At 31.3% G+C, this 26,139-nt stretch overlaps 3 protein-coding genes across 6 annotated transcripts; 2 read left to right on the forward strand and 1 right to left on the reverse strand.

Annotated features, from left to right (window-relative positions):
* Positions 1 to 335: 335 nt before the first annotated feature.
* On the forward strand, positions 336 to 16,547 carry atos (atos homolog atossa). Its single transcript, XM_070639399.1, has 6 exons — positions 336 to 629; positions 10,356 to 11,117; positions 11,216 to 11,352; positions 11,421 to 14,175; positions 14,384 to 14,637; positions 14,705 to 16,547. Exons 2-6 carry the CDS (start codon positions 10,356 to 10,358, stop codon positions 14,889 to 14,891), a joined length of 4,095 nt encoding a protein of 1,364 aa, XP_070495500.1. The 5' UTR covers positions 336 to 629; the 3' UTR covers positions 14,892 to 16,547.
* Positions 16,548 to 17,708: 1,161 nt separating this feature from the next.
* Positions 17,709 to 23,256, reverse strand: LOC139089822 (WD repeat domain phosphoinositide-interacting protein 2-like). Of its 2 annotated transcripts, XM_070639442.1 has the most exons (4): positions 23,045 to 23,256; positions 21,063 to 21,234; positions 19,543 to 20,542; positions 17,709 to 18,010 (listed from the first exon to the last, which is right to left on the reverse strand). In XM_070639442.1, exons 1-4 carry the CDS (start codon positions 23,122 to 23,124, stop codon positions 17,997 to 17,999), a joined length of 1,266 nt encoding a protein of 421 aa, XP_070495543.1. In that variant the 5' UTR covers positions 23,125 to 23,256; the 3' UTR covers positions 17,709 to 17,996. The 2 variants fall into 2 exon arrangements, with proteins under 2 accessions (XP_070495543.1, XP_070495542.1); XM_070639441.1 differs by having other exon boundaries at positions 17,709 to 20,542; positions 23,045 to 23,254.
* Positions 22,978 to 26,134, forward strand: LOC139089823 (uncharacterized). Of its 3 annotated transcripts, none has more exons than XM_070639443.1 (9): positions 22,978 to 23,023; positions 24,036 to 24,107; positions 24,414 to 24,470; positions 24,548 to 24,633; positions 24,707 to 24,818; positions 24,877 to 25,044; positions 25,101 to 25,237; positions 25,292 to 25,411; positions 25,470 to 26,134. In XM_070639443.1, exons 1-9 carry the CDS (start codon positions 22,993 to 22,995, stop codon positions 25,710 to 25,712), a joined length of 1,026 nt encoding a protein of 341 aa, XP_070495544.1. In that variant the 5' UTR covers positions 22,978 to 22,992; the 3' UTR covers positions 25,713 to 26,134. The 3 variants fall into 3 exon arrangements, with proteins under 3 accessions (XP_070495544.1, XP_070495546.1, XP_070495547.1); XM_070639445.1 differs by lacking the exon at positions 22,978 to 23,023 and adding an exon at positions 23,399 to 23,484 and having other exon boundaries at positions 25,470 to 26,133; XM_070639446.1 differs by lacking the exon at positions 22,978 to 23,023 and adding an exon at positions 23,568 to 23,829 and having other exon boundaries at positions 25,470 to 26,133.
* Positions 26,135 to 26,139: the final 5 nt, after the last annotated feature.

The following is a 26,139-nucleotide window of genomic DNA, read 5'->3' on the forward strand; positions in this document are numbered from 1 at the left end:
TTCTACATTAATTAATATTTTCTTTCCAGACCACGACGAAGAAGAACCGTTAATTTCAAAAATCATATGTTTTTCAAATGAAACAGCTGTTTTGAATTTTTTCCTACCCCTGGCAACTAGGGAAATGTCCAGAACATTTGTCAATACACATTATGAGATTTAATTAAAGTTTCTGAATTTTAAAGGTAAGCATGTTGTGTAGGAATCTAGTAACTCATGACAATAGTGTAATTAAATGTCAATTAAAGTTTCGAGACGTTACATGACTTGCTGAGCGAACCCCAGACGTTTTGCTCACACAGAGAAAATCATTCAGGTTTTCAGTTCATTTTCATTCGTCAAGTCGTTCATTTGGAAGGAAAAGATTTGTGGAACTAAAAAATAAATTGTTCGCAATTTTAAAATACGGATATTTTAGTGTCAAAAGGCAAGCAAAAAATAATTTAAAAACATTTAAAAGAATGTGTATATTAGAGAGAGACAAAATAATAATTGAAAATGACTTCAGGAAATAACATATGATAAAAATTTATTAAAATTTGCCATCAAAGAGAAATTTTGTTTTTTAAAGTCACAAAAAAGACGTCTGTAAAGGATAAAAGTGAAGGATAAAGAAAATTTTAAACGTGGTAAGTTAATTAACTTAAGTAAAATAAGCTAGCAAGAAAAAAGAAGTCAATTAATTGGGGATAGACTTGGGAATTGTGAAAGTGGAAAATCAATATGAGAAGAAAATTTTTTTTTCTTTCTTGCTATTTGAGGCAGCGAAAATACATAAAACGAACGAAGAAGACTGAATATAAAAAAAATTACCTAAATTGTATTCGTCATAGGAAATATTTGGAATTATAGGAACGAATTAATATGAGGAAAATGCTGGATTATTACATCAGCATATAAAAAAGAGATTCCAGTTTGTAGAAGAAAGTTCAAATTGATAATGATGAAATTCTTATCATCATCATGTCACGACAGATTTTGACATAATCACATGAAATTCTATGAAATTAGAGCATACGTGCATAAGTGCCTTGACAAGCGACAAGCAACAATTATCTCATATATTTAATTTAGTGACATAAACTAATGCGTATTAGTATGGTCAATACATTTATGTTGCGCTAGCATAAATCTGTTGAGCATAACTTGATTGTGCATTTGATGATAAAGAACGAACGAAAATTGGGGATCAAGGAAAACTCAAAATTTATTGAGTGCATTGGCAAAATTTTATATTCTTTTCTTTTTTTTCAAAGTCCAATACACAGAATCAAAACATAAAAGGTTGTATTAGATATATATCTCGATTTCAACAGTGTATGTACAGCACAAACATCAGCTGTATTCGTGTATAATCAACGGTGCTACATGGTTAACATGAAAAGTTTTACACAGTCAGCTGTGCATATTTTCAATGTATATAAGTGCTCTGCCACACATACAACTTTAGATTATTTAATAATATGAATGCACACATTCATAACTCACTTTTTTTCGTACAATAACTAGCAATTAAATCGTACATCCAATATTCCCAACTTGAAGAACATTATGAGAATGAAAAAAGTTGAGTTTATTAATTGATTCCCAAGTTATTAATTTCTAATGAATTATTAATGACTGTGCTTACTACGTTTTTAAAATTGTAACAAAAATTGTCATTTGGATGGAAATTTCCAAGCACTAGTTCTTGTTTATCAATGCTCCTATATGAGATATGACAAATCACGACATGATACCCTAACAGGCAATGAGCATGATCAGATGCGATATTTGTGATGATGAAACGGAGTTGTGATCATGATGAATTTTCATCATCACTCCATACATTATTTGATGACGGTACGGTACCGACGCGATCGCGCTTTTGTGATTATGATCACTGATCATGATCATTATTGCGTCTGATTACGATCATAACTTGTATGCAAGTGCAAACTTGCATGCAATTTTTTCAATTTCATAGTCACTGATCGTAATCAGACGCAATCATGATCATGATCAGTGATTGCAATCACTGAGCGTGATCAGTGATCATGATCACTTCGGGTTAGTGATCATGAAAAAACAAAAAAATTAATTAAGTTAACCAATTTTTTTTTGGTGTTAGCTGAATTTTTTTAAGTATTTTTTTGTATGTGTGTTAGTAGAAATTATTAATTTTTTTTTCTGAAAATTTTAAACTTAGAATTTTTTTTTTCGGTCACCCATCTTATTGCTGCGTTGCTTAACTTTCGAGATCTCACGTTTTTCCTTGAAGCCACCATCTGTAAATATATAATAATAAAAATATGGCAAAAGACATATTTAAATTATTATATTTTTTAATGATGCAAATTTCAAGAAGTTATGATTCTTTATCTATTCGTATACCATTCGGGTTTTATTAGTTAACTTAATTAACTTTTTTTTCTTTTCATACTCACTGATCATGATCAGTGAACATAATCATGTGATTATGAAAAAAGTAGAATTCGAGAAATATGTGCTTACATGTGCAAGCATACATATGCATACGTATGTATACAAATTAAAATTAGTGATTCCTTAAAAACATTATTTAATCTGATAAACAAAAATTGAAGATGAAAATAAATTTTCCCGAGTTTTTCATTCTAATTTGGGAAAAATGATACAAAACCTTACATTTTATAAGGTTTTCATTTTATGAAAACTAATGAAAATCTTGCGAAAATCTTTGCAAAAAATCACATTTTTTCAAGTTTTTTTTATAATAGTTTCTTGAAATTGACTTAAATCTTTCTGGATCTTGCTTTAATGTTGGCGAAGTGTCTTTGACCGCTCTGGATCTTGTTATTTGACCGGGAAAGTATTTTTACCTTACTGGATCTTGTTTTTAGTTCGCGAACATGACTTGGGACTTTCAGAATCTTTCTTTTAGTCACTTAAACGAACTAAAAACAAGATCCAGTCAGGTCAAAGTCATTTCTACAAACAAAACTCCAGATCCAGTAAGATCAAAGTCATTTCCACAAACTAAAATCAAGATCCTGTAAGGTCAAAATCACTTTAACGATCAAATAACAAGATCCAGTAAGGTCAAAGTCACTTCCACGAACTAAAATCAAGATCCAGTAAGGTCAAAGTCACTACCACGAACTAAAATCAAGATCCAGTAAGGTCAAAGTTACTTTCCCGATCAAATAACAAGATCCAGTCAGGTCAAAGTCATTTCTACAAACAAAACTCCAGATCCAGTAAGATCAAAGTCACTTCCACGAACTAAAATCAAGATCCAGTAAGGTCAAAGTTACTTTCCCGATTAAATAACAAGATTCAGTAAGGTCAAAGTCACTTCCACGAACTAAAATCAAGACCTAGTAAGGTAAAAGTTACTTTTACGATCAAATACCAAGATCCAGTAAGGTCAAAGTCACTTCCACAAATTAAAATCATCGTATACGTTTCACGCCTAGTAATCTTGCCCCTGATTGAAGTGATCATGCTCAGAACACATTTGATTATGTTCATTGATTACAATCAGTGAACACGGTCATATGACTTTGAAAAATTTCGAAAAGTTTTGGAAGTGATTATGCTCTGATTACGCTCACTAATTACAATCAGTGAACATGATCAAATATCACGCTCATTGATTACAATCAGTGATTATGATAATTTGAAAATAATAATTTCCAGTAGTGATTATGATAAGGTCACATCTGATTGCGCTCATTGATCGCGATCAGTGAACATGCTCAGATATTTTTGGTGTGATCGTACTCAGATGACATCTGATTACGCTCAGTGACTATGTTCAGTGATTATGATACGGTGATGATGAAATTTTTTCAGAGCGATCACGATCAGATACGATAACGATTGCGATCACAAGCTGTGATCATGAAAAAACACGTTGTGATTGTAATGTGATTGCAATCACAAACTAGTGATCATGATCATTGCCTGTTAGGGATATTTAATGCACAATTTTTGAGCTGCCCCTACGCATAGTTGCCATATTTTTGAAAAAGTCATACATATATACATACATTATATATGCTCAATTCCACCAAAATTTTCCCTTTTATTTTGTACTTTGTAAACATACATTCGTATATATATCCAACCATTGTCGATTTATTTTTTTGGCATTCAATTCCATTAGTATCCATTAATACGAAGATTCATGCGAATGAAGCAAGTAAAATGAGTAAAGAGAACTAAATTAAACTAAATTTAAACATACATGTAGATATATAGATATATTCCACTTCTCTTTCTCACATTCCTTTATATACACGAAAAAAATATATAAAAAAGAATCAGCGATTTTTTTTTTTTGGTTTGTTGACGTTCTTGACGATGATGTGCACAGGATGAGATTCTTTTATTTTTAAGAGGAAATTTTCCTTATTTCCTTTCCTTGACATTGGAACTGACGTGAATGAAAATCATTGAATAATCTTATACATTGTACGTAACTGATTATTTGATGTACTTTATACTTTTTATTGTGCATTAAAAAAAGGGATAGGTCAGGTGTGGAGCAAGGGGGTAATTAGGGGGTCAATTTGTGAATAGTTTTCTGACGGTTTTTTGAATTTTGAAAATTTCATAACCTCTTTCTTGATAATTTCTCGATAATGTCAGTAAATCTTGCATCAAGCACTCAACAAAGTAATTACCATAGATTAAGCTCCATGCTAAGTCCATGGATATTCCATGAACCAATTGTTAGGTACGGTTCAGGTCGAGGCTTATTACCTCGAATATCTTTCCCACGATATATAAACAAATGCTCACAAGGCTATGTTTTCTACATCAAACTCCCTAGATACACCTCTACATAGCTGAATTGTAAATTTGCGTTGGGTGCTTCAAAGTTCATGCTAATTGAATGCATCGAATTAACATGAATATGAGAAAATAAAATATAAAATAAAGTTAGCCAACATTCATAACAAAGGCCTTATTTTGCGGATGATTGTTGAATATAGCAATGGAACAAAAGGCACACACAACGTTGCCAACTTGTGCCAGAAAATGATCATTATCATATGATTTCAACATTTATTTTGGAAGTAAAAAAATAAATAAATTTGAGTTTTGTTTTTGGTCGTCTCTCGTTTGCCTCGACGTGTTTGAGCACTGACCAACATGCACAGGCATGAAAAATATTCTTTTTTGTGTTTGATACGCACATTTTAAATTGCTATTTAAGCAGTTTTTGTTCACAAATGTAACTGGCGAGGAAGTCATAAAACTGAGACAAAGAAATGAACAATTTAAGGATACAGATTGCCAATTTACAGCTGCTACTCATCTTTTTGAAGATCATTGATCGCTAAATATTCTAATTATAGGCATGAAACTGATTTTTTTTAGAAAAACGATCATTACAATGAAATTTTCTCTCTCTTTTGTTGTTGCTAAACAAGTTCTGTGCTGTATATTTTTTTTTTTTGAAGGTGAAGAAGAGACATACATATGGAAAAAGGGGTGATTGATCGTAGTTTCTTTGACTTCTTTTTTTACAATATGCTTCAATGAGTGAAAGACATTTAAAGATTAAATATCATTAAAAAAAAAAGAATTTCATTAGCGAATCTGCGTCATTCCACAAGCGAAACATAGCATACACTTATCATGTGATGCTCACGAGCTTGATTAAATATGATTGACTTATAATCATCTTCTTATTTCTCTTCATTCATATTTTAATCTTCACAGGTTTTAATTACTTTGACTAACTAACCTATATCTGTGCTAGTTTCTGCATGAATATCTGAGGTTGAATTAGATAAAAAGAAAGTAAATGAATGGAAAGTGAACTGCTGTAATGAATTATTTTTTTGCTGACTATCAGCTCTTTTTTGGAGCGCATTTATGTTTACTAATTAACTAAAGTTTATATTATATTTTGTTCGAGAAACATTATTTCTTATTTACTCAAAGGAAGTGAACTTTTGAGATTTTTTTTTTGCTGTAATCAACAATTTTCATTGCGTTTCAGTTTATGTCAAGGAAAGCTAATGATACTTTAGTTCACTCAGCAACAGAAGTGCAATTTAGGAGATTTTGATATTCAATTTAATTTTAAAATTTCAAATTTAGATTCAATTGGCAATCAATAGACTCATTAGCGTCAATGGTTAGATAACAGACATTTTGAGTATTAATTTAGAATAATGTCATGATATCCAAATATGACATTATCTAAGTTTGTCATAGTTGACTAGTTTGCTGTGGTTTTTGGTAATTTTAAGATTTTAAAACTTGAATTTTGAGTCAGGATTGATTAATTTAGCTAGCATAATCAAAGATTAAAGCCTGAAAGTCCAAATAAATTATTCTATAGTTCCTCATCAACAGATGTGAATAGATTAGAGTTCGAATTCACTAGAATTTTACAAATCATAGTAAGTCGTCACAGAAATAATCAAAATAATAATCCAGAATCTAAAAATACAAATTCCAAAACAAAAAATCACGAACTAAAATCACAAAATCGGAGTTCCAAAAATACATCAAATATCACAAGAGCATATTTGCTCACGAGAGTATGTCCAGAGAAAAAAAAACTATGTTTACAGTAGCAAACGAATAAAAAAATAGCAGACGACATTCAGTTGGCACACCCCAAATTTTATGATATTATCAATGTCAAAAAATTCATTTACGACAACAGAAATCGATCAATTGTATACATTTGATACTTGTGTATAATATATCTTTCCTCATTCCCTATAAATAAGTTGTCCAACTGCACACGTTTAGTTGGAATAGATCAAGGATTTTTGTGACTGTCGTTTTCATTTCAAACAAAGACTTGTCAATGAAGTTTTTTGCATATCCAAGCTGCTTTAAATAAATATTGTCAAATGGTCAAAGTGAGCATTAGAATCTTCGGAAATACTTGCTACGTTGACGTAGTTTATTTCCATAATTGTATATAAAGCTATAATGCTTTCAATTGTTAGATAAGTGCATTGAAAGTAAAAAAAACTTTATTTTCAGAAATAAAGTGAACGGTTCAGTGCGAGACAAGTCGACTGCAATATGTTGATTACTCAATACAATTGTAGTTTTATATAAACGAGAATATTCCTCTATATATATATATCTACTACAGCTCGTGCTTGCTTTAAAGTCAAATATGTAGTTGTATTTTTCATTTTTTTTGCTTTATTTCTTATTCCACTTGAAAAACCTCATTGGAGTTGAGAAAACTGAAATAATAAAGAAAAAAGAGATACTTGAAGCATTAGAACAAAGGGAAAAAAGTAATCCTCAAAATGTAAAAAGAGAACCTTGTATGTGGGTAGCAGTTAAATGCAAAAAAAGTATAGAATCGTATAATTAACGTAAATCGTAGCTTTACAACTACTATTTTTATCATAGGTGTCAGAGAATATCAAAATGCTGAATATTTATTGTAATATTAATGCCAAATAGTAGTAAGTGTTTCATGAACTGAATACAAGTACTGAAACGTGTCGCTCGTGTTACTAATTATAATTTTATGTATAGACTGTGTAGATAGATGTACAATAATGCTTACAAGTTCAATATGACCTCGTTATGACTAGATTTTTTTGTGTGACTTACCTATGTACTTCCAATCAGCTGACTTAGTTCATTAGTTCGATGAATAGAAATGCTGATTACAAAGTATATAATCTCTCCTAGTTACTGAAACTATTGTGCAAGCTTGAAATTATTGAAATTTTATTTATAGCTTAACACCCTACAATTCACAAGTGAATCAATAGGAAAATCATCATCATTATTACTTGAAGAACATGCAAACCTGAGCATTTTATGTTTGCTGATGAGGAAATTGGAATTGCTAATACAGTGGTTTTGTTTCTATGTAGCTAGTTGTTCACTGGATCCTAGAATCATTCCTCTAAATTGAGGGCAGCTTTAAATTTCTTAAGAATAAATAAATCGCACTTAATTCCGGAAATTTTAATCTTTAACAAATAACAATGTATTGTAAAAAGTTATCAAGAAGCTGCTTGAATAACAGATGACAGTTGACAGCCTGATTAATGCTATAGTCGATAAAGTCAAGAAAATATTTACGACGAGAATGAAATAGTAAATAAAATAATTTACGAATGAAATAAGGTCTTGGTTTTTGGGACTCTTGTGTCGATTGCCCTAAATAAATCTTATCACTACCTTTTATTTACGTTCAATTGAATTTCAAGTATGAACCGCTTCATAGCAACTGATAACAACAAATTATTTAGTACAAACTCTGACTTTACGGAGATAGTACTGGAACATTTAATGATACGTGTTAATGACACTATAAATTCACAACTATGGAGTGCATTGTCATCCTTTTTCATTTCCTTTTATTGCACATGCTTTTTTGAGCAATAACTTAACAAAAATTTTTCGTACAATAACAATACTGACACGAATACTTAATCGTAGTTTCTGCATTTTTTTCTTCTGTTCATGACCTAATGCAACATACAACAATGAAATACATGGTTTTAAAAAGTATATTCGGTTATCATACGTACAGTAATGTTTATGACTATGTACGTCATTGCGCTCGCTTAAATCTATTGAACTTTTATGTCTGATGGAAGTTTGCACTGAACTTTCTCTCTCTTTCCTTCTTCTTCTTCTTATTTTACTTGTTTTGTATGACAACAACAACAATATTGTAGTACGAAAAAACTGAAATGAAGAGATGATGATGGGTGTTTCATAACGGCATTTTCAATACTATATGTATGTATATATACAAAAAAAATAACTAGGCTGGCTGCGGATTTTACTTTCCGATTACAACATATATAATATATATTAATGTTCATACGAAAAACCACATTTCAGTGGTAATATGTTGTAGATACATAGAGGCTAAATGACCTTCTATTTCTTTAATTTTCTTCATTTATATTATTCGTTGATTTTTTTCGCATAATTATTTATCGATTCCCTTTTGTGTCGATTCTTCTTTTGTGCATTTTGTGAATAATTAAGTGAAGAGGATTAGCATCAATTTGATTGCAATAACAAAGAAAACGTTTTCATTTTTCATAGCACGACAAATGTGTTAATAAAAGATTGTTTGCTTTGTACGGATAGCTGATTGTCCGAGTGGAAACTGAAAAAATTGGGAAGTTTTTTTTGTGGTGTTTAGATATAATTGAACTGGTTTCACAATCTGGAATATGGGTTTTTGATACTTAACCTCGAACGATATTAATGATAGGATGTTTACGTTTGTTCTAATACTTTTTGAGTTTTCTTCATAATATTATTGTTTGTCTATCCTTGTTGACGACTTTTTCCTTGCTTGTGATTGTGTGAAGCACTGAAAGACCTGGAAAATCTATTATTATTGAAAATAACAAAGCACTTTGTGATTGAAAAATTTCCAAAATTTAAAAAATTCCAAAATCAAAATTTAAATTTTTGAGAACCGTTGAAGATTATTTCGCATTGAAAAAAAAATCAAGTTTCGCAATAAAAGGTGCGCTTTCAGTCGTTCAACCCTATTTCAACTGTTTCGAAAAAAAAGTCAACAATGTTTTTTAAGAGTGAGAGGAGAATTGACCTCATTTTAAAAAAACCTCCGTCTATTTTTAAATGAACTGAAATGAAAATTGGGTGATTGAGAGCATAAAATGTGAAGAAACGGGGAATATTCTTTTTTATACGTAAATTTCAGCTAATAACAAGAATTATTCTAACCGATTGTATTCTGAAGCAGCAGAATTTAACTTCCAATTTCGGGAACAGATTATTATTTTGCATTTAGTTTTACGTCGTTCGAATATTCAAATGCCAGACCCAAACAGAGAGAAAAAAAATTACGTTTCATTACATTCTAAGCAAGTGGATGTATGAAAGATAAATAAAATGTTTCCTATAACGTGTGTAGAGTTATGATGAATAAGTGATGAAGAAACGGCAACATGTATTTGGACTTTGAAATCGGGCTGAAAAATGATGCGCAGAAATCAACTGTTTCGTTTTTATGCCTGAAATATGTAACAAATTTACATAATTCACAATAAATTTGCAACTGATGCGGCACGTGTTAAGTGTCTTTGTTTGGAAAGACTGTTTAGTAATCGATAGCCATAATGGATTATCTAATTTCAATCTATAGTTTTGAGATAATTCCAAAAATGTCAATTAATTGACTTATGAATGCTTCTTATTATGAATACATTTTGTGATGAATAAAGATTGTACTTTATACTGCAGTAAATCGGATTGATTACTTATGTATAAAGGTCAGTCCATAAATGAGATTTTGCGAACGTAATGCAAATATTTAATCTAAGACATAAAACTCCCAAGAAATAATTGCAGTTATTTAATAATTTTTTTTTCCATTTATATTCTCATTATAGATGCATAGTGGCAGTGGCAGGTTGGCTGTTAAGCAAAAATCTGCTGTTTCTGTCTATGTAGGCATAGCAACATTATTACTTGAAGGTCGTGTATTAGGGAACGAGGACGATGAAGAGAACTTTCTTAATCAGGCACAACATCATGTTGTTGTCAATGAAATTGAGACTGAAAGGTCTATGTCACCGTCAACGACTCGTCATTCCGTCATGAATGTCTTGAGCGAAAAATTGATGAGATTACGTCAATTTCCTGGAACTAGTAAAGATGTTGTTGAGACATCGATTGTAGTGCCAGTTGTATCTCGTGATGACTATGAGAGACAACCGAGACTTCATCATGTTGCATCTGCCAGGGAATTTCAACGAAATCCTCGTCTTACATCGATTCCGGCATCGTCGACAGCGAATTCATCATCAGCTGCATCTGTTCTGCATGATATTGATGTCGATTGGAATGACATATCTATCGTGTTGAGTGGATTAGATACAATGTTTAAAGTTCCATCATTTCCATTGAAACTCTCAACAAATCACAACTTTAGAGTTACTTCTTCATCAATGCCAATCAGTCAAGAGTCATCAATGAAATTGTACAAGATTAAAGCACAACAAGAGAAAATGTTTCATGCATCAACACCGAAAAGCTGTGCAAAGCCTAAATTAGGTCCGCATTGTGAAAAGTTTTTAAAGAAAATCGGCCTAATTAAAATGGAACCATCCGAAACGGAAATCGAACATATGTGTGTTCACGTCAACAGCTCTGTAAGTTCATCTTAACTTTATAGATAAAAATAATATGTTTATTTACGTCTCTAAATTCCTCTTCTCATCTTTATTTTCATTATTTTATAAACATTCAGTGTCGTCGTTGGCAATTTCATCTGAAAAAACTTTTACAAATAATGTCGAGAGCTGAAGATGCCTGTATTGAAGTTTATTTGGGTCCAGAAAATAATGCGATTCTCTTGGAACAATGGATTTTGACTATAACTGATAAGTAAGTAGCTCTTTTCGTCAAGCTTATTGAATCTTTTTACTAAATACCAAATAAATGAAATTTTCTAGACCTTCACCGTCAACAATGACTATTCAGGCATTGTGTAGTGCTATTCGATCACAATTGTACTTCTCGCAAATTTCATCGTGGATTGACTTATTGAAGAAAGCTTTTGTCGATGGTGATATGAGTGTGAAGGAACAAATGCCAAGCTTGTTTAGTCCAGAAATAATGCAAAATCCACGCTTAAAGAAAAATTTACAAACAATGCAAGTTGATTTGGACATTTTGTTTCGGATTAAAACATTCGATGGAACAGCGAACTTTAATGAAAAACCAAACATCCATAATTTCCCGGATACAATTGTTTCGGACGGAATTGCAGTACGTGTATGTCTAAAGAGTTTACCACGGTTGGAAAAGATTCCAACGCTAAATACAGAAAAAGCTCATTTGAATGGATTCTCTTGTGACAACCGCATAAAATCTTCACTTCTTGGAATGGAATCTCCAACTTCTGGTTCCAGTAGTCGTCATGTTGTTCATGATCGTATGACATTTCCATCATGTCATGAAAAAGGCAAACATCGATGTAAAGATGAGTTTGAAGATGAAGAAATTGTGAATGATGAAGGAGGAGTCAAAAGTGATGAAGAAAGTAAGAAGGAAGTATTGGAAGTAGCAAGTCCTTCATCAATGACCGATTCATCATCATCTCCACATGATTTATCAACGTCAAATTCGTCTGTATTATCATCAAGTCTTACACATCGTGAACGACAATTATTAAAATATAAGAAACGACTTATGAAACGAGAGAAACAGAAAAAGAAGCAACAAGAAAATGAGCAGCAACAACATCAGTCTTCAAATTTTATTGGCAAGGATATGAAATATTCTAATACAGCTGATATAAATAATATGGAAATTCCACTGTACAACAATAATAATAATAATAGTTTCATTAATAGTAATAGTAATGAAATAGCAAAAGGTAGTGCTGATATGGATGAACTTGAAAAATCCACTGCCATCAATACAAATTTAACAACTACTACCGATAACACTGATAACAATAATAGCAAACATGCCCTTGCAACAACAACTCTTTCGATTGCCACACAAACTGAATTCAATGATTCTACAGCATTACTGTCATCCTCATCATCATTACCAGTCACATCGTCTATGATGTATAAATGTGATAGTTGTGGTAATCAAATGCAATGTTTGAACTGTGATAAAGTCAAATTAATTAATAATAATACTAATGCAAATAATTATAATCAAATGGCATCACCATTATCTACAAATTTGTCAAGCCACAATTATTCCTCATTGTCCACAACACCACGTTCAATGATTATCAATAAAGCTGAATTGCTATTGCAAGCAATTCAACGAACAGCTATTGCTCACAAAAATGAATCAAAAGATGATGGTGTTGCTTCTCCTAAAAGTGATATAATAAATGATAATATTTTCTCTAGTTCTAAGATACATAATAATAATAGTAAAACTCGCGACTCAACAACTATTGAAAAGGCAAGGACCTCATGTGATGCTAATGCGAGTGAATGTGATAAATCCACGAATTCTATATTGCGTAATAAAATCGATAAAAGCTCTATCAATAATAATAATGATCCGGAATCCTACAATAATAATATGCAGTTGGAATCTGAAATGGATTGTCGCTTATGCAAACGCCAAAAAACAAACCATACACCTTCCATGAATATAAGTGGAAATAATAATAATAACAGTTATCGTCGTACTATGTCGGAATGTTTGGTAAGCATGAGTCCAGAAGATGAAAATTGCATGTATAAGGCAAATCAAGGGATATATTCATCGCCTATATCAATGCATAATTGTGATGACTTAAATGTTATGAATCATTCGACCAATATGATGTCTGAAGAAGAATATAACTTATCATACGGTGATCTTAAAGCTTATCGTCGTGCATTCTCAGAAGATGTCATAAATCAATTACCAAATGAATCAAGTTGTTTCGAAAATGCCAGTGATAAAAATGATGATGATTATGATGAATGTATTACGTTCAAATGCGACCATAATGATGATGAAAATAAAGTTTCTCAATCAATTCACAAATTGACACCAAATGTTACATTACAGCAGCAGGATCCATCTTTATCCATGCGTAATTTTATCAATAGTAATAATAATAGTAATCAGAGTCTTAATCAGAGAATACCAAAAATAAATCTCAGTCAAATATTTGATAAACTTCAACCAGCACAGTCGAGTCATTATAATGATTCAGGAATAGGACACGATACGTCAGAATTGATTGATTTCTCACCGACAAGTGATAATGTATTTATATTTAATTCACCAGTAAAAAGTTATCCACCGAAAATGCAAATATCATCACGTCCAACAAATTCAATGAATAAACGACGTTCAAGACATTTATCAGATCGTTCATCACTCTCAATATCGGAATATGCATCGGATGAGGATGATATATCACCATCAATAGATGATATCGGTTCAAAATGCAATACATTAGATAGTAAAATGCCATCAATTCCATCATCAAAGATCTCATCGCTGTACAAAAAGTTTGTCAATAAAACTCAAACGGCATTTAATAAATTCTCCAAATTACCAATGCTAAGTACAATGGAGGAAAATTTACTTCATAATCGTTTTCAACCAAAATCAACGGTCGAGGGCTTTAAGCTATTACTCTGTGCAAGCGGCAGTTTTTGTCCAACACAATTGACTATCCCAGCTCAAACGTACTTTTATGAATTTCAAGGCATTAAACATATGTCGACACCATATGTGGTAAGTGAATTGACATAAATTCTTTAATCACGCTATATTTTCTGTTTTGCAAAACTGTCATTACCAGTGGATTATTGCTGTGACCTATATTTTGTGTGTGTTTTGGGGGGATAGAATTAAATTAATTTAAATATTTTAAAGCCGTTAGAATCAAAGAAATTTTTTCAATGATAACATGATTAATTTTGAAATTTTATTCCACTTTCAGTGTGAGTTCCGGTTGAATCGAAAGTATTCAATACCAAGATTCGGCACCGTACAAGCAACTTTATTAAATCCACAAGGAACTGTCGTACGGATGTTTTTCGTACCCTATGATTTTCGCGATATGCCATCAATGTCACAGACATTTATAAGGCAACGTGTACTTGCAATCGATGAGCATTGCACAGGTCAAAGGAATGTAGAACAAATGAGCACAAGTGAACAAATGAAGCATCTGCGATATGTCATTAATTTGAGGTGATGATGAATATTTTTTTATTTCATTTAAGGAAGTAAATTTTAACATCTTTTTTTATATTTACAGATTTCAAACTGGTCGTAGTAATCGTCTTTGTTTGCACACAGATATAAAACTTATAATTTCACGTCGTACTGAATTCGATACAGCAGCAGCTCACGCTAAAAACTCGCTTGAATCACCAAATGATCTAAAAACGATTATGATAACTCCAGACGATCCAAAATTTAGTTCCCGAATTGATAAGAGTTAAAATTAAATTAAATTTACTAATCATATTAAATATCTTAAAAGAAAAGTAAATTGAATTAAATTAGAAAATTCATCGAAAGGTTTCCCATACCTTATAATTAATAATTCTATAAGAAGAAAAAAAAGTTCTATTTTGTGAGACATAAGAGAAGTAAAATATGGATTAATGGAAATTTAAAATTTTATTCTGATACCTATGATAGCTAAATGTATTTTATAGTAGGATTTATGGAATGTGCAGTAATAATAACGAAAAATTTAAATCCCCCTCTGATAAAACGCATTTTAGGAACTCCTTCAAAATCAAAATCAAAAAACGATGAAATTTATATTGGAAGAAATTTTTGTTTTTCTCAGTTTTAAAAACTAAAAAAAATTTAATAATATGCAGAAGTGATGAAAAGAAATATTTATTTAAGCTTGCTCTAGAAGAGACGATAAATTTGTTTTTAAGAAAAGTTAAAGGCGTAGGATATGCATATATAAATTATTATAGTAGTTGGACGTTATACTTTAATTTGAAATTTTTCAATCTATTTGCAAATAAATTGACATTTTTTTGGAATGACTAAATATGTGCTGCAATTTTGACCAAATTTTTTTTTCGCAGCTACATGGAAGTCACTAGTTCTAATCAGAGCTTGAAGTTGACTCGGATTTTGTATGGAAAAATTAAGTTGATTCCATATAAAATTTGAGTCAACTTCCAGTTCTGGCTCTAAGGAAGTGTGCATCACTCAATAACAATATTTTTGCTTATTTGTTGTTTTAAGGTATATTAAGGTAAAGGAATTGAGAAAATACCATAATTTCATGTTAGTAAAGATATAATATTTGAAATGCACACGTTGTATAAGGCAGTGGTGGGTAACCTATGTGTCGCGACATTCTAGTGTGCCATGAACCACATGCCTTGCACGGTTTGGAACGTGGCTTGCGAGCAAGATGCGTCGTGACACTAAAAAGGTTGCCCACAACTGATATAAGATTTCAGACAACTAATCCCCAAAACAAATTGTTCGTCCATAAGACGACTTTATTTATAATGCCGTAAATGTCAGCAATCTGTTCTTTACATCTATTTGTTTGGTAATTTTTGAGAGCATAAAGATGCTCTGTTTTGCTACATAATTCCCTTAATTTTTGTTTCTATGGTTTCATGGTTCTCATTTTCATCACCCAATAACCTTTATAGATGTTTATAAACGATGTGAATAACTGCCATGCTAAACTATTTCTCAGCGAAATGAGGATTAGGAAATAATCATCTAGTTACATTTTTAGAGAAATAACACGAACAGATTAATATAGCTATGAGAAAATTTTATTGATGTAGTTTAAAGTAGAAATGGTTCACATGACGTAGTTTTAACAGTTCCAAAAAAATTTCTTCCCGATAAAAAGTTGTTTTAATTTCATCTGCGATTTTTTTTAATGTTTTTTGCTTGTGTTTTGTCCACCTGAATAAGTTTTTCATTTTTTCTTGTTTTAGTTCTAATCCAATTTAAGTTTTTAAAGATTGAAAGGATTTTTGTGCCGAATAAAAAAAGCAAAATAAAAATAAATTCTTAATTTTAAGATTTGTTGAAAATATACACTTATTAGTAATGATTAAGAAGAAAACAATAATTTTATCTTATTATTCAATGTATTCGATCGGTAGTAGTTGTGGAATTTGAAAATAAATGATATAATCAATAAAAATTAACAACTTTTTGTTGCAATAGTTGATTTTCAGGTTGAAGCTGTTTGTGTCTAGAGTCCAAAATCATTTTTCAGAACCAGAAACAAAGTTATTAGCGCTTTTGGTTTCAATTGACAAAAATCATGCTTATTAGTGTTATAACGTTCATTTGAGATTTGAATATTATTTATTGTACATAGTTGAAACCCCCTTTTCATACAAAATGTCAGTCTGTTCTAGAACTTCAAACAATAAACACCTTTATTATTAATTAATGCTGTATGCTCTTTAAGTGAGTATGCTGCACTGTCAAGGCTGAACCACAAGTATCATATAACAACCTTACAATATAGCTATCTGCGTCATTAGTACTACAAAAAAATCAATTCATATATTTGGAAATCACTCAACTACTTAATATCTCAGACAGAAAACACTTTACATTGTGGTTCCTTATTATCAGCTCTTGAGTTATTCAATGGTCAGTGACTATATAAGTGCCATTATAGTATTTCATTTGAATATCAATAATCATGTGTTAAAATTCGTATAATTAATACAAAACTAGCACATTAAGGCAGGAACTACATTAATGATTGATCATGTTCTAGTATAATGTATGTTAAAGCCATTAATTTTAGTCACGAATGTTTTTGTTTCGTTTTTGAATCAATCAAAGTTGATTGAGCTTTATAGAATGTGAGAGCTTTTGAAAGCTTTATTGAGATTATAGCTGATTTGCTTAAACTTCCAAAAGCTTACTATAATCTAATATTTTCTGCGATGTTTCGAGATTTTCTCAAGTTCACGCTAATTTGTGATTTACGTATGCTAACTAAAGCTAATCAATATTTAGTTAAGCTTCTTCAAAACCTTGCAATTGCCCATTTTTGGCAACACAATAACTTCATATCACCTGCCATAGTTCATGGACACATCAACCAATAAATCAATAATCAATAAATTCATCACTTTGCGATAAAGTAAATTCAGCCAATTACATCCAACAAAGGCAAAAAAGTCAGTCAGCGAATAAATCACTTTATCGCAGGCTATAAAAACATCGTCTGAAACATTTTTCTGCTGTTTATTTTAATTCCATACCTGAAAAAATGAGTAAATGAGTCAAACACCTTTTCATCAGTTCCTTAAACTTAGTTTTATTTTTTGAACATTTTCACATGACTTTTATATTTTTTTGGGAATTTTCATTAAAACTCTTAGGAGCTAGATTTGATTAATGCAATTCTTTTAAGGTAGATTTTTCAATAGAATGTGTAATTTCTAAAAATATATAATATATTTGCTTTTTTTTATATAATCAGGTCATTAACGTACTCCTGTAGCTCTTGTGATTTATTTGAGAAGATAAGCAGAGCTCGATGTCGACTCGAATTTTGTATGGAAAAAGTCTCGACTCGACTAAAGTTCGAGCTCTGGAAATAGAAAAGAAGATTCATAGGGAAATTTACAATAATTACAGACCATAGAAGGAAGGAATAATAAATAATAAAGGTTTTATAATCATCACAATAACAAGTCATAAACTTAATTAACTTTTCTTCATAAATAAGAATAATTAAGAGAGTTTTTCACAGTATAATTTACTATAATATGAACATCGATACACTATGCCTAATGAAGTATTTTGGCGCATTTTATATGTTTCTAGCAGAGGTGCAAATCAGGCACCTGTCACTGGCAAAAACCTTACAATTTCTTTGAAAATTTGTATGGTTTTCACAAAAAAAGGAAATTAAACGGTTTTGGCCTATAGCAGGTGCCTGTTTTGCAACTCTGGTCTCTAATAATATTGTTATAGTTGCTCACTCTGTTTATGGTTTTTAATTAATTCTATGTTCTATTTCTATTGGATGTTAAAAAGTTAAATTTGATGGTTTCAAGACTAATTTACTTAATTTTTCTGTGTTATATCTTCAGATTTTTGAATGAATAGTCTAGATCCAGTCTAGAACTAGTCATTACTAATAAAATTTCCAAAAATTGCTAGACCTTCTTATGGAATTAATGAAATTAAATTAATTTATGCGGCTCCGAAAGTTTTAAATATTTTTTTCTATATGATTTAAATGTAGCTAAAATTATTATGTTAGAAGTCGTTCAAAACTTATGTCTATCTACTTACTGGACGTATTTAGTGAGCGGTTGTTAAGGATCAAACCCCCCATATTCCCCCTTTTAAAAGTTTTTAATTAGTGATAAAAATCGCAAACATCGAGCCCCTCCTGCCCCCTATCATCCTTACAATCCATGCAAAGATTCCATCTAGCGTCCCGACCCTCCCTTCAATAAAATTTTGACTAAGTCCCTACTTTATGGTAATTAAACCCAGAATGATAAGCTGCTGGATAAATACTAACCAATTAGTGGCCAAATAAAATAAATAATACATTTTATGTCCAAGAAAAGTTTAATTTTTACTGCCAAATAGGATATGAATTGTCAACAGGACACCTTGCGTTTTCTTAACGTCCGACGTTGTTCGTCGTAGGCTGCATGCCCGTTAATTTGGACTAGCCCTAGATATAAGCAGCCTCTAAACTAAACTCAACATTGTTAGAATTACTTTAAATGCCTTTTAAGCAGCCTGATTAATGAATGTATATTAAAATTTAAATGCCGAATATAATTCCTACAACATTTTCTGATAAACATCATTAACGAACGACTCCTAATTAATGTATGATACATAAAAATGCGCCTTATTAATATAATTTTTTTTAAAATTTACATTATACAGACATATATTTTCAGAATAAATACATTACGCATTGCATCGTAATCAATTTGAAAAATAAACAAATTTACTTTCGTCTATTTCTTTTCTTATGGCCTTTAACTGAGTCTCATGCCTGACACATAGGTGGAAAATTAGTCTCATCAAAGATCTGGGCATTTTTTGACTGATACGTATTAACAGGATCAATTGGATTAACAACTGACTTACCTTTCATGACCTCAGCAAAGCTTGTTTCAAATGCTGGCGTATTAGAAGGTGAATCGACTACTATTGTCTCAGGAGCAGATGTACTTAATGATTCGCTTGATGTCTCATTTCCATTCAATTCAGTTATGTCATATAATGAGCCACGCAAATCATGACATTTTAAAAGCTTGCATTCACCGCCGTTTGCATCAAGATTGTAAATGTACAGAAAGCCGTCTTCACATGCAACCATTAAACGCAATTCTTTTTCTAATTTTGCAACAACGCATGTATGTCGAAGTCCAGGCTCGCTAAGTTGGACATGAGCAAATGCTCGATCTTGATATAACATCGTACTAACAGGTATCAATGTTTCCATTGCTTTTGAAAATGCTTTCATAATTCCTGATCGTTCATCTGACTTATCTTCCTCGTCGCCACTTTCAGTCAGTGCTTGCTTATCTTGACGTTTCTCGGCTGCCTCTTTGGCCTTTTGGTCAATCTTAAAGATATGGATTGTTTCAGTGTTGGAACTGACTGAGAGGAAACTCCCACAAATACTAAAATTAAGAGACATGATTTGTGCATAACGCTTAACGCCGCGTCGGAACTCCATCACACGTTGACCATTCTTAGTACAGAATACCCTAATGACAGTTCCTTTTTGACTTGCCGTAGCCAAAAGTGTACCGGTTGATGAAAAATTCATAGCTGCAACAGGTGAGCTATGAGCTTCAATAATAATCCTATGTTGAAGATTTCCAGCATCATAGATCTGAATGTTGCCACAATCTTTTGAACACGGATAAGCAAGATGAGAGTTTAAGCTTAAAGTTATGAGACCAGTTGGATTATCAGGTAATTGCTTGATGGCATGAAGTAAACGCATATCACGTATGTTATGTATATAGACGCTATCCTTAAGACCAACGACCAGTCTCGAGCGATTCATCTTCACGCTCAGGATGTTCTTAGGGTACTTAAATTCGCATATGTCAGTCCGTTTCTTGTAGTGAACAATCTACAAGGAAGAGAAGAGAAATTTTGTGAGTATTTTGATTGATCTGGTTAGGCACAGTTAGCGAAGCTTTTGAGAAATCGCATCTTGATGCTGTTATTACGGGAATTAATATTAATCCGAGGATTTAAAATTAATCCTACGATTTAAAAAGTTCAACCTGGGATGCATATTGCAGTGCAAAAGCAGTATTGCTAGTTCCGACATTTATGGTCAATAAATCAAAAAAGTAAGCTTCAAATGCATTCACATGCCAGAAAATCAGACAATAATTTACAAAATAAGAAAAGGCATGTGCATAAATATTATTTTATTACATCAAGTCACGATCAGCCCAAAAAAACAAACTGATAAGAAGAAGAACGCATCTGAATCTCGTGATAAGTCGTACAGCACGACTACACTTATTGTTTATCACGTGTATAGAATGAAAATAATTTTCACATTATTTATTAATAAGCTTAAAGCAAATAAGCACAAAAAAATTGTAGAAATAATAACAAAAGGAGGTCTTTGTACTTACTTTCAACTTGTACTGCTCTCTACTGATAACGATAGACACCAAACTAGAACCAAACAATCGCTCAGCAATTTTCGTATCAACATTACTCTCGCTATTGAATATCTCGTCGATCTTATTAACGGAATTGATGGCAAACAGCTTATAGCCGCATTCATTAGCTACAGATAACGATCTAGAGTAGAAATAAACAAAGCATAAAGAAAGGGAATTTAGGAATGAATCGTTTGCATATTTCAGAGATGACTAGATCGTGTAGAAAATCATTTGTTCAGCGTTACTTGTTATTCACTGTAGAAACTCAAAAACAAAACTTGGCATTCGCTTATGCTTATTTTATATTATTATTATTGTATTTCATGGTCGTAGCAGTGGCGCATTAAATTTCTACGTAAATTAATATTTATTCAGCCCTAAACTAATCAACTGCGTCGCAAAATTCACTTGACTCGACTAAAAGGTAATTGACATCAATGCACACAAAGCATAAGATTAATCTTTTAATGGGATTTTATTGATAAGTAATTGAGGCATTGTCAAGGTAAAATCACGCCACTGTATTGTACACAGCGATGTTAGTAAGTATAAATAAAGCTATGAGCAACGAACAAACACAAATTTACACAACTTGAATATCAGCTGGCCTCAGTTGTTGATACTTTTCGTTATTATTGTTTTTGTATATATCGCGCCTTCTTTGATATGACGTCAGTGCCTTCTTTCAGCACTTTGTGCATGTATTTTGAATATTTTTTTTGTTTTTGTTGCTGCGTCTGTATTTTTATTACTTATCATATGATATGCAAAAAGAGCACTTTACAGCTGTTTAATGAGAACGATGATAACACTAGTGCCTTAACAATTGTCTTAATAATAATGAATGCATTAATGTATATTTCGAGTTTTATTAGCAGTTTTTCAAGAATTCCTGATTTTTAGCAAGTTTAAGCTTGAATATACACAAAAGTGAAAACGGAATGTACAGACTTGTATGAAACTTTTTTTTGTACATTCTACCTGGGTTCCTTTGTGAATTTCATGAAAATAATTTTTGTTGCATGATGCAAGCAAAATTTTTATTGCACTTGAAAGCTGAGAAATTGGAGTGGGGATACTTGTTAATTTATCTACTGATCAGACTATCATTGATAATTACTCGAGCTTCGTCATGTGAACTTTAAGATTTGTTTATAGTTCCAAACAACACTAAAGCTCCATTTGGAAGCTGTATGGAATCTAAAAGCAGCTGCCTTTAATTCCTTTGTGTGTATTGAGCCCCAAAAATCTCAAAAATTCCCCAAATACGCGCCTAATTAGAGATAACCTATTTGACCTGGATGTTTGACATCATTGGAACCCTCTCAAATTTCAAAGCTCACTCAGTTTCTTTCCTCAATTGAATGCACTTTTGATGCAAAGCTTTATGCATCACTGAGCTTCATGGATCACATAATCAGGAAACTAATGACACTCCTAAGCACATCAATCAATAATAAATCCAAAGCTATCATAATTCACTTTAAAATATTCATAAATGCGCATAAATAATTCAAATGCAATTAAGCTACAACTTATTCCTTGTTATTACACATCTTTTAAAGAATGTCCTTGAGTTTAAAAATAAACGACAACTTGCGAATAAGATTTGAGCATATATATTTGCCGTCAACTCGTACGTACGACTTTTAAACTTATGAAATCCAATATCATGTAATTTTTAGCAGCAAATGATGATAATTTATCGTAGTTAAGGCACACGATAAAATGCATTTCACAATTATTATTACAAAGAGATCCAGAAATGGGTCATCAAATCGATTATTATGCACAAAATTATGATTCTTTGTTTAAAATTAATATTCAGCTAATCCTTTATGAATAATAGTGAACAACAAGTAGCCATTTTTAATGATTTAGCACTCGTAAAAAATCGATGTCATTTAGGCACAGTAAACAACAAAATAGTAATAATAAATAATATTTACGTATAATCTTGGTTGAAGCTTATTCTAAAATTTCCATTGCTTGAGTTTTTAGATTCCGAATTTTTCTTAATATCACTCATTTGGTTTAAAGCTTAGTACTTGATTTTTTAAAGAGAATAATAACTATTGCTAGATATATGCAATAATAAATGATATATATTTTTGTTGTTTGTTGTGATTGCACTAATAGTCGCAATATAACTGAACCACTGGAATAAAAAGTCGATTTTTTTTCTCTCCAGTTACAAACATACAGTGACGAACTTGTTATACAATACTCGCAAAAATCAAGTAAATTTAATGATTTTCTAGTCCGTGACTGTATATTATCAATGTATTAGGATCACTAATACAGCGATGACATCAGCTGTGTAACTGTTCATTTGTCTGTGTATTGGAAGAAGAAGTCGTAAAACCTAATAAGTATTTTTGACATTAATGTAAGTTCAAATATAATTAATTTTTATATTAGTTAGTCTAAAATCAAGTCTAATGTTGTAAGATGATCAAGAATCAATGAATCATAGCTGTTAAATGTAGGAAATGGAAAGTGATTCAGGGTTTTGTTTGTAAACATTAAACAAATACATGCACAACATCAGTCAATGAAAAAAGAAGAAGCAGAGTTAGTGGATTTTTCAGCATAAATTTAGGAATGAAGCTACGTACCCACTTTAGAAAGTTTCAGAGAATCTTTAAATCATGAATTTTTGTTAAGTCTATATGTGTCAAGTTCATTAATTTATTTTTAATTTGTCACTTTCCTTGGGTAATTTGTAAAAATTGTAAGTGAACAGCTTTAGCTCCCATATTAATCATATGAAATATGACAGTTTCAATAAAATAGTGGACAAAGTGTGCATTAAAGTGTCTAACAGTTTTATAGTGAAATAATGCAATCGAAAAATTAACAACAAAAGCACAAAAAAATAATTCAAAAGTTTTTTTAAGCAAAAATTAACCAGCTATTTTAATTGACCTTTATCTCAAGGTCTTACAATCAAGAAGATGTCTTCAAGACTCCTGGATCTCGCAAGGAAATTTAATGTATTCTATTTAAATGGTAAGTTGATCAAAAAAAAATTTTTTTCCTTATGAAATGCGACATTAAAGTGACTAAAATGTACTTGAGGACGTCAATTTTCTACATTTCTTATCAGATCCGATTGGAATGTAAAATCGACACAATGAATTTGTTGATTACACAATGTTGTAATGCAAAGTTTAAAAAATTTTATGGAAAAATGCCGACAAAAAATCGATTTTTTGCGCAATGATTTTACTTTTCTGATCATCCATCTTCTGAGTGCATTTATCTGTTCATTTTATCCATCTATTGATTTTATACGACCTTAATTTATATTTCTAGGATTTGAGCGTAATGTATGTAAGCCGTTCGTAGTAAATGGATATCAAGTTGGTTTGAGTGAGTAGTCATTAATTATTAATTTTTTTCAATGTTCACTATAATTAACATTCAAATCTCATTTTTTTATCGTCTAGTACGTCCTGATGTATTTATTGAATTATTAAAGTATCCTGAAGTGTTTTTTATTCGTGATGTTCGTAAGCATGATAACTCGTCTGAGGTATTTAATGATTCATTATCCGATGATTTTTGATGATATGGCATCAATGTTTAATTGTGTGTCTATTTTATAGACTATAGTTGAACTGAATCCAGCTTATAGAGACTATTCAGAAAGGACTGAAAATGTTGATCTAGTTTTACGTGATATGATGAGTAAAGGACTTTTTGCATCCGCTTTAAAAGGTCTGGTTCCTCTATTTGGACTTCCTTTACAATTTACTAAATGAAAACTCATTTACAGGCTGGAGAAATGAATGCTATGAAGTAATGAATACAAGCAATGTATCACTGCTTAAGATGGATCGATCAGCAACATCTCTATTTGGGATCAGAAATTTCGGCGTTGAAATTAATGGATATATTAAGCATCCTACTAAAGGGTTATGTATTTGGCTGCAACATAGATCAAGTATGACTCATTTATAATTCTCAAAATTCCTTTACTCAAATGATTAACATTTTAAGGCACAAAGCAAACATGGCCAGACAAGTGGGACAATATGGTCTCTGGCGGCGTGTCTGTTGGCTTTGGAATCAAAGAAACAGCTATAAAGGAAGCAGCCGAAGAAGCGTCCATTCCAGAAAGTCTTGCGCAGAAAATTGTAAGTGTCATCAGTTTTAGACTCATACCTTGAAATAGATACATTCGGTTTCAGGTGTCAGCTGGATGCGTTAGCTTCTTTTTTGAGAGCGAAAGAGGCTTGTTTCCTAATACTGAATTTGTATTTGATCTCGAGCTACCATTGGACTTTATTCCTTTTAATACTGATGGAGAAGTAAGTTATGACCTTTAGATTATAAAATGACGTCATGCTAATTATTTGTGATTGTTAGGTCCAAGGTTTCGAGTTGCTGCCAGCAGCAGACTGTCTAGAACGAGTATTCTCATCAGACTTTAAGACAACGAGTTGTCCAGTAATTATAGACTTTTTGATCCGTCACGGATACATTTCTCCAGAAAACGAGTCAAAGTTTACGGACATCGTGGAGTTATTGCATGTTCCTTTATGCAATCTATTTACATATTCGCGCCAAGCGAAAACCATTGAGAATGGTGAACAGAATGGCCAAAAGTAATGATAATAATGAAGATGAAATCAATCAACAACAATGAAGCATATATATACAGACACACACACGTTTTTATATAATTAACATTTACATAAAGAAAATGATGACAACTAAGAAGTTATTTATTTATGATGATCGTTTTTTAGAGCTTAGATAGTTTTAAAAAAGTCTTCTTCTATAATTATTGTTTAGAGTGGAATTAAGGAGTAAGAATATTCAACAATCTTTCAATCTCCTCTACTAATAATTAGCTATAATGCATAAATTATTATTTTAATTTAACTTACCTATAAAACTTGTAATCAATCAATCTATCTACCTAGAACTCTTTTTTTTTGGAAGATATTTATGAAAAATCTCTTGTAATATCCGTTAATGTTTGTCACCGTACAATTCAAAAAATACAATATGAGCAATTAAATAATGTAATAAA

The sequence above is a fragment of the Chironomus tepperi genome, unplaced genomic scaffold (genome assembly GCF_022539635.2).
Source record: "Chironomus tepperi strain 1889 unplaced genomic scaffold, CSIRO-AGI_Ctep_v1 contig_196, whole genome shotgun sequence".
Taxonomy (NCBI): domain Eukaryota; kingdom Metazoa; phylum Arthropoda; class Insecta; order Diptera; family Chironomidae; genus Chironomus; species Chironomus tepperi.

Excerpts from the sequence above, each read along its gene's own strand:
- atos (XM_070639399.1), top strand. The coding sequence starts at position 10,356 with ATGCATAGTGGCAGTGGCAGGTTGGCTGTTAAGCAAAAATCTGCTGTT. Across the intron at positions 11,118-11,215 it reads GTGTTCACGTCAACAGCTCT|TGTCGTCGTTGGCAATTTCA; the intron begins GTAAGTTCATCT and ends ATAAACATTCAG. Across the intron at positions 11,353-11,420 it reads ATTTTGACTATAACTGATAA|ACCTTCACCGTCAACAATGA; the intron begins GTAAGTAGCTCT and ends GAAATTTTCTAG.
- LOC139089823 (XM_070639443.1), top strand. The coding sequence starts at position 22,993 with ATGTCATTTAGGCACAGTAAACAACAAAATA. Across the intron at positions 24,108-24,413 it reads TAATGTATTCTATTTAAATG|GATTTGAGCGTAATGTATGT; the intron begins GTAAGTTGATCA and ends TTATATTTCTAG. Across the intron at positions 25,238-25,291 it reads AAAGTCTTGCGCAGAAAATT|GTGTCAGCTGGATGCGTTAG; the intron begins GTAAGTGTCATC and ends ATTCGGTTTCAG.
- LOC139089822 (XM_070639441.1), bottom strand. The coding sequence starts at position 23,124 with ATGAGTGATATTAAGAAAAATTCGGAATCTAAAAACTCAAGCAATGGA. Across the intron at positions 21,235-23,044 it reads AGCTTCAACCAAGATTATAC|ATCGTTATCTGTAGCTAATG; the intron begins GTAAATATTATT and ends TTTCTACTCTAG. Across the intron at positions 20,543-21,062 it reads GAGAGCAGTACAAGTTGAAA|ATTGTTCACTACAAGAAACG; the intron begins GTAAGTACAAAG and ends TCTTCCTTGTAG.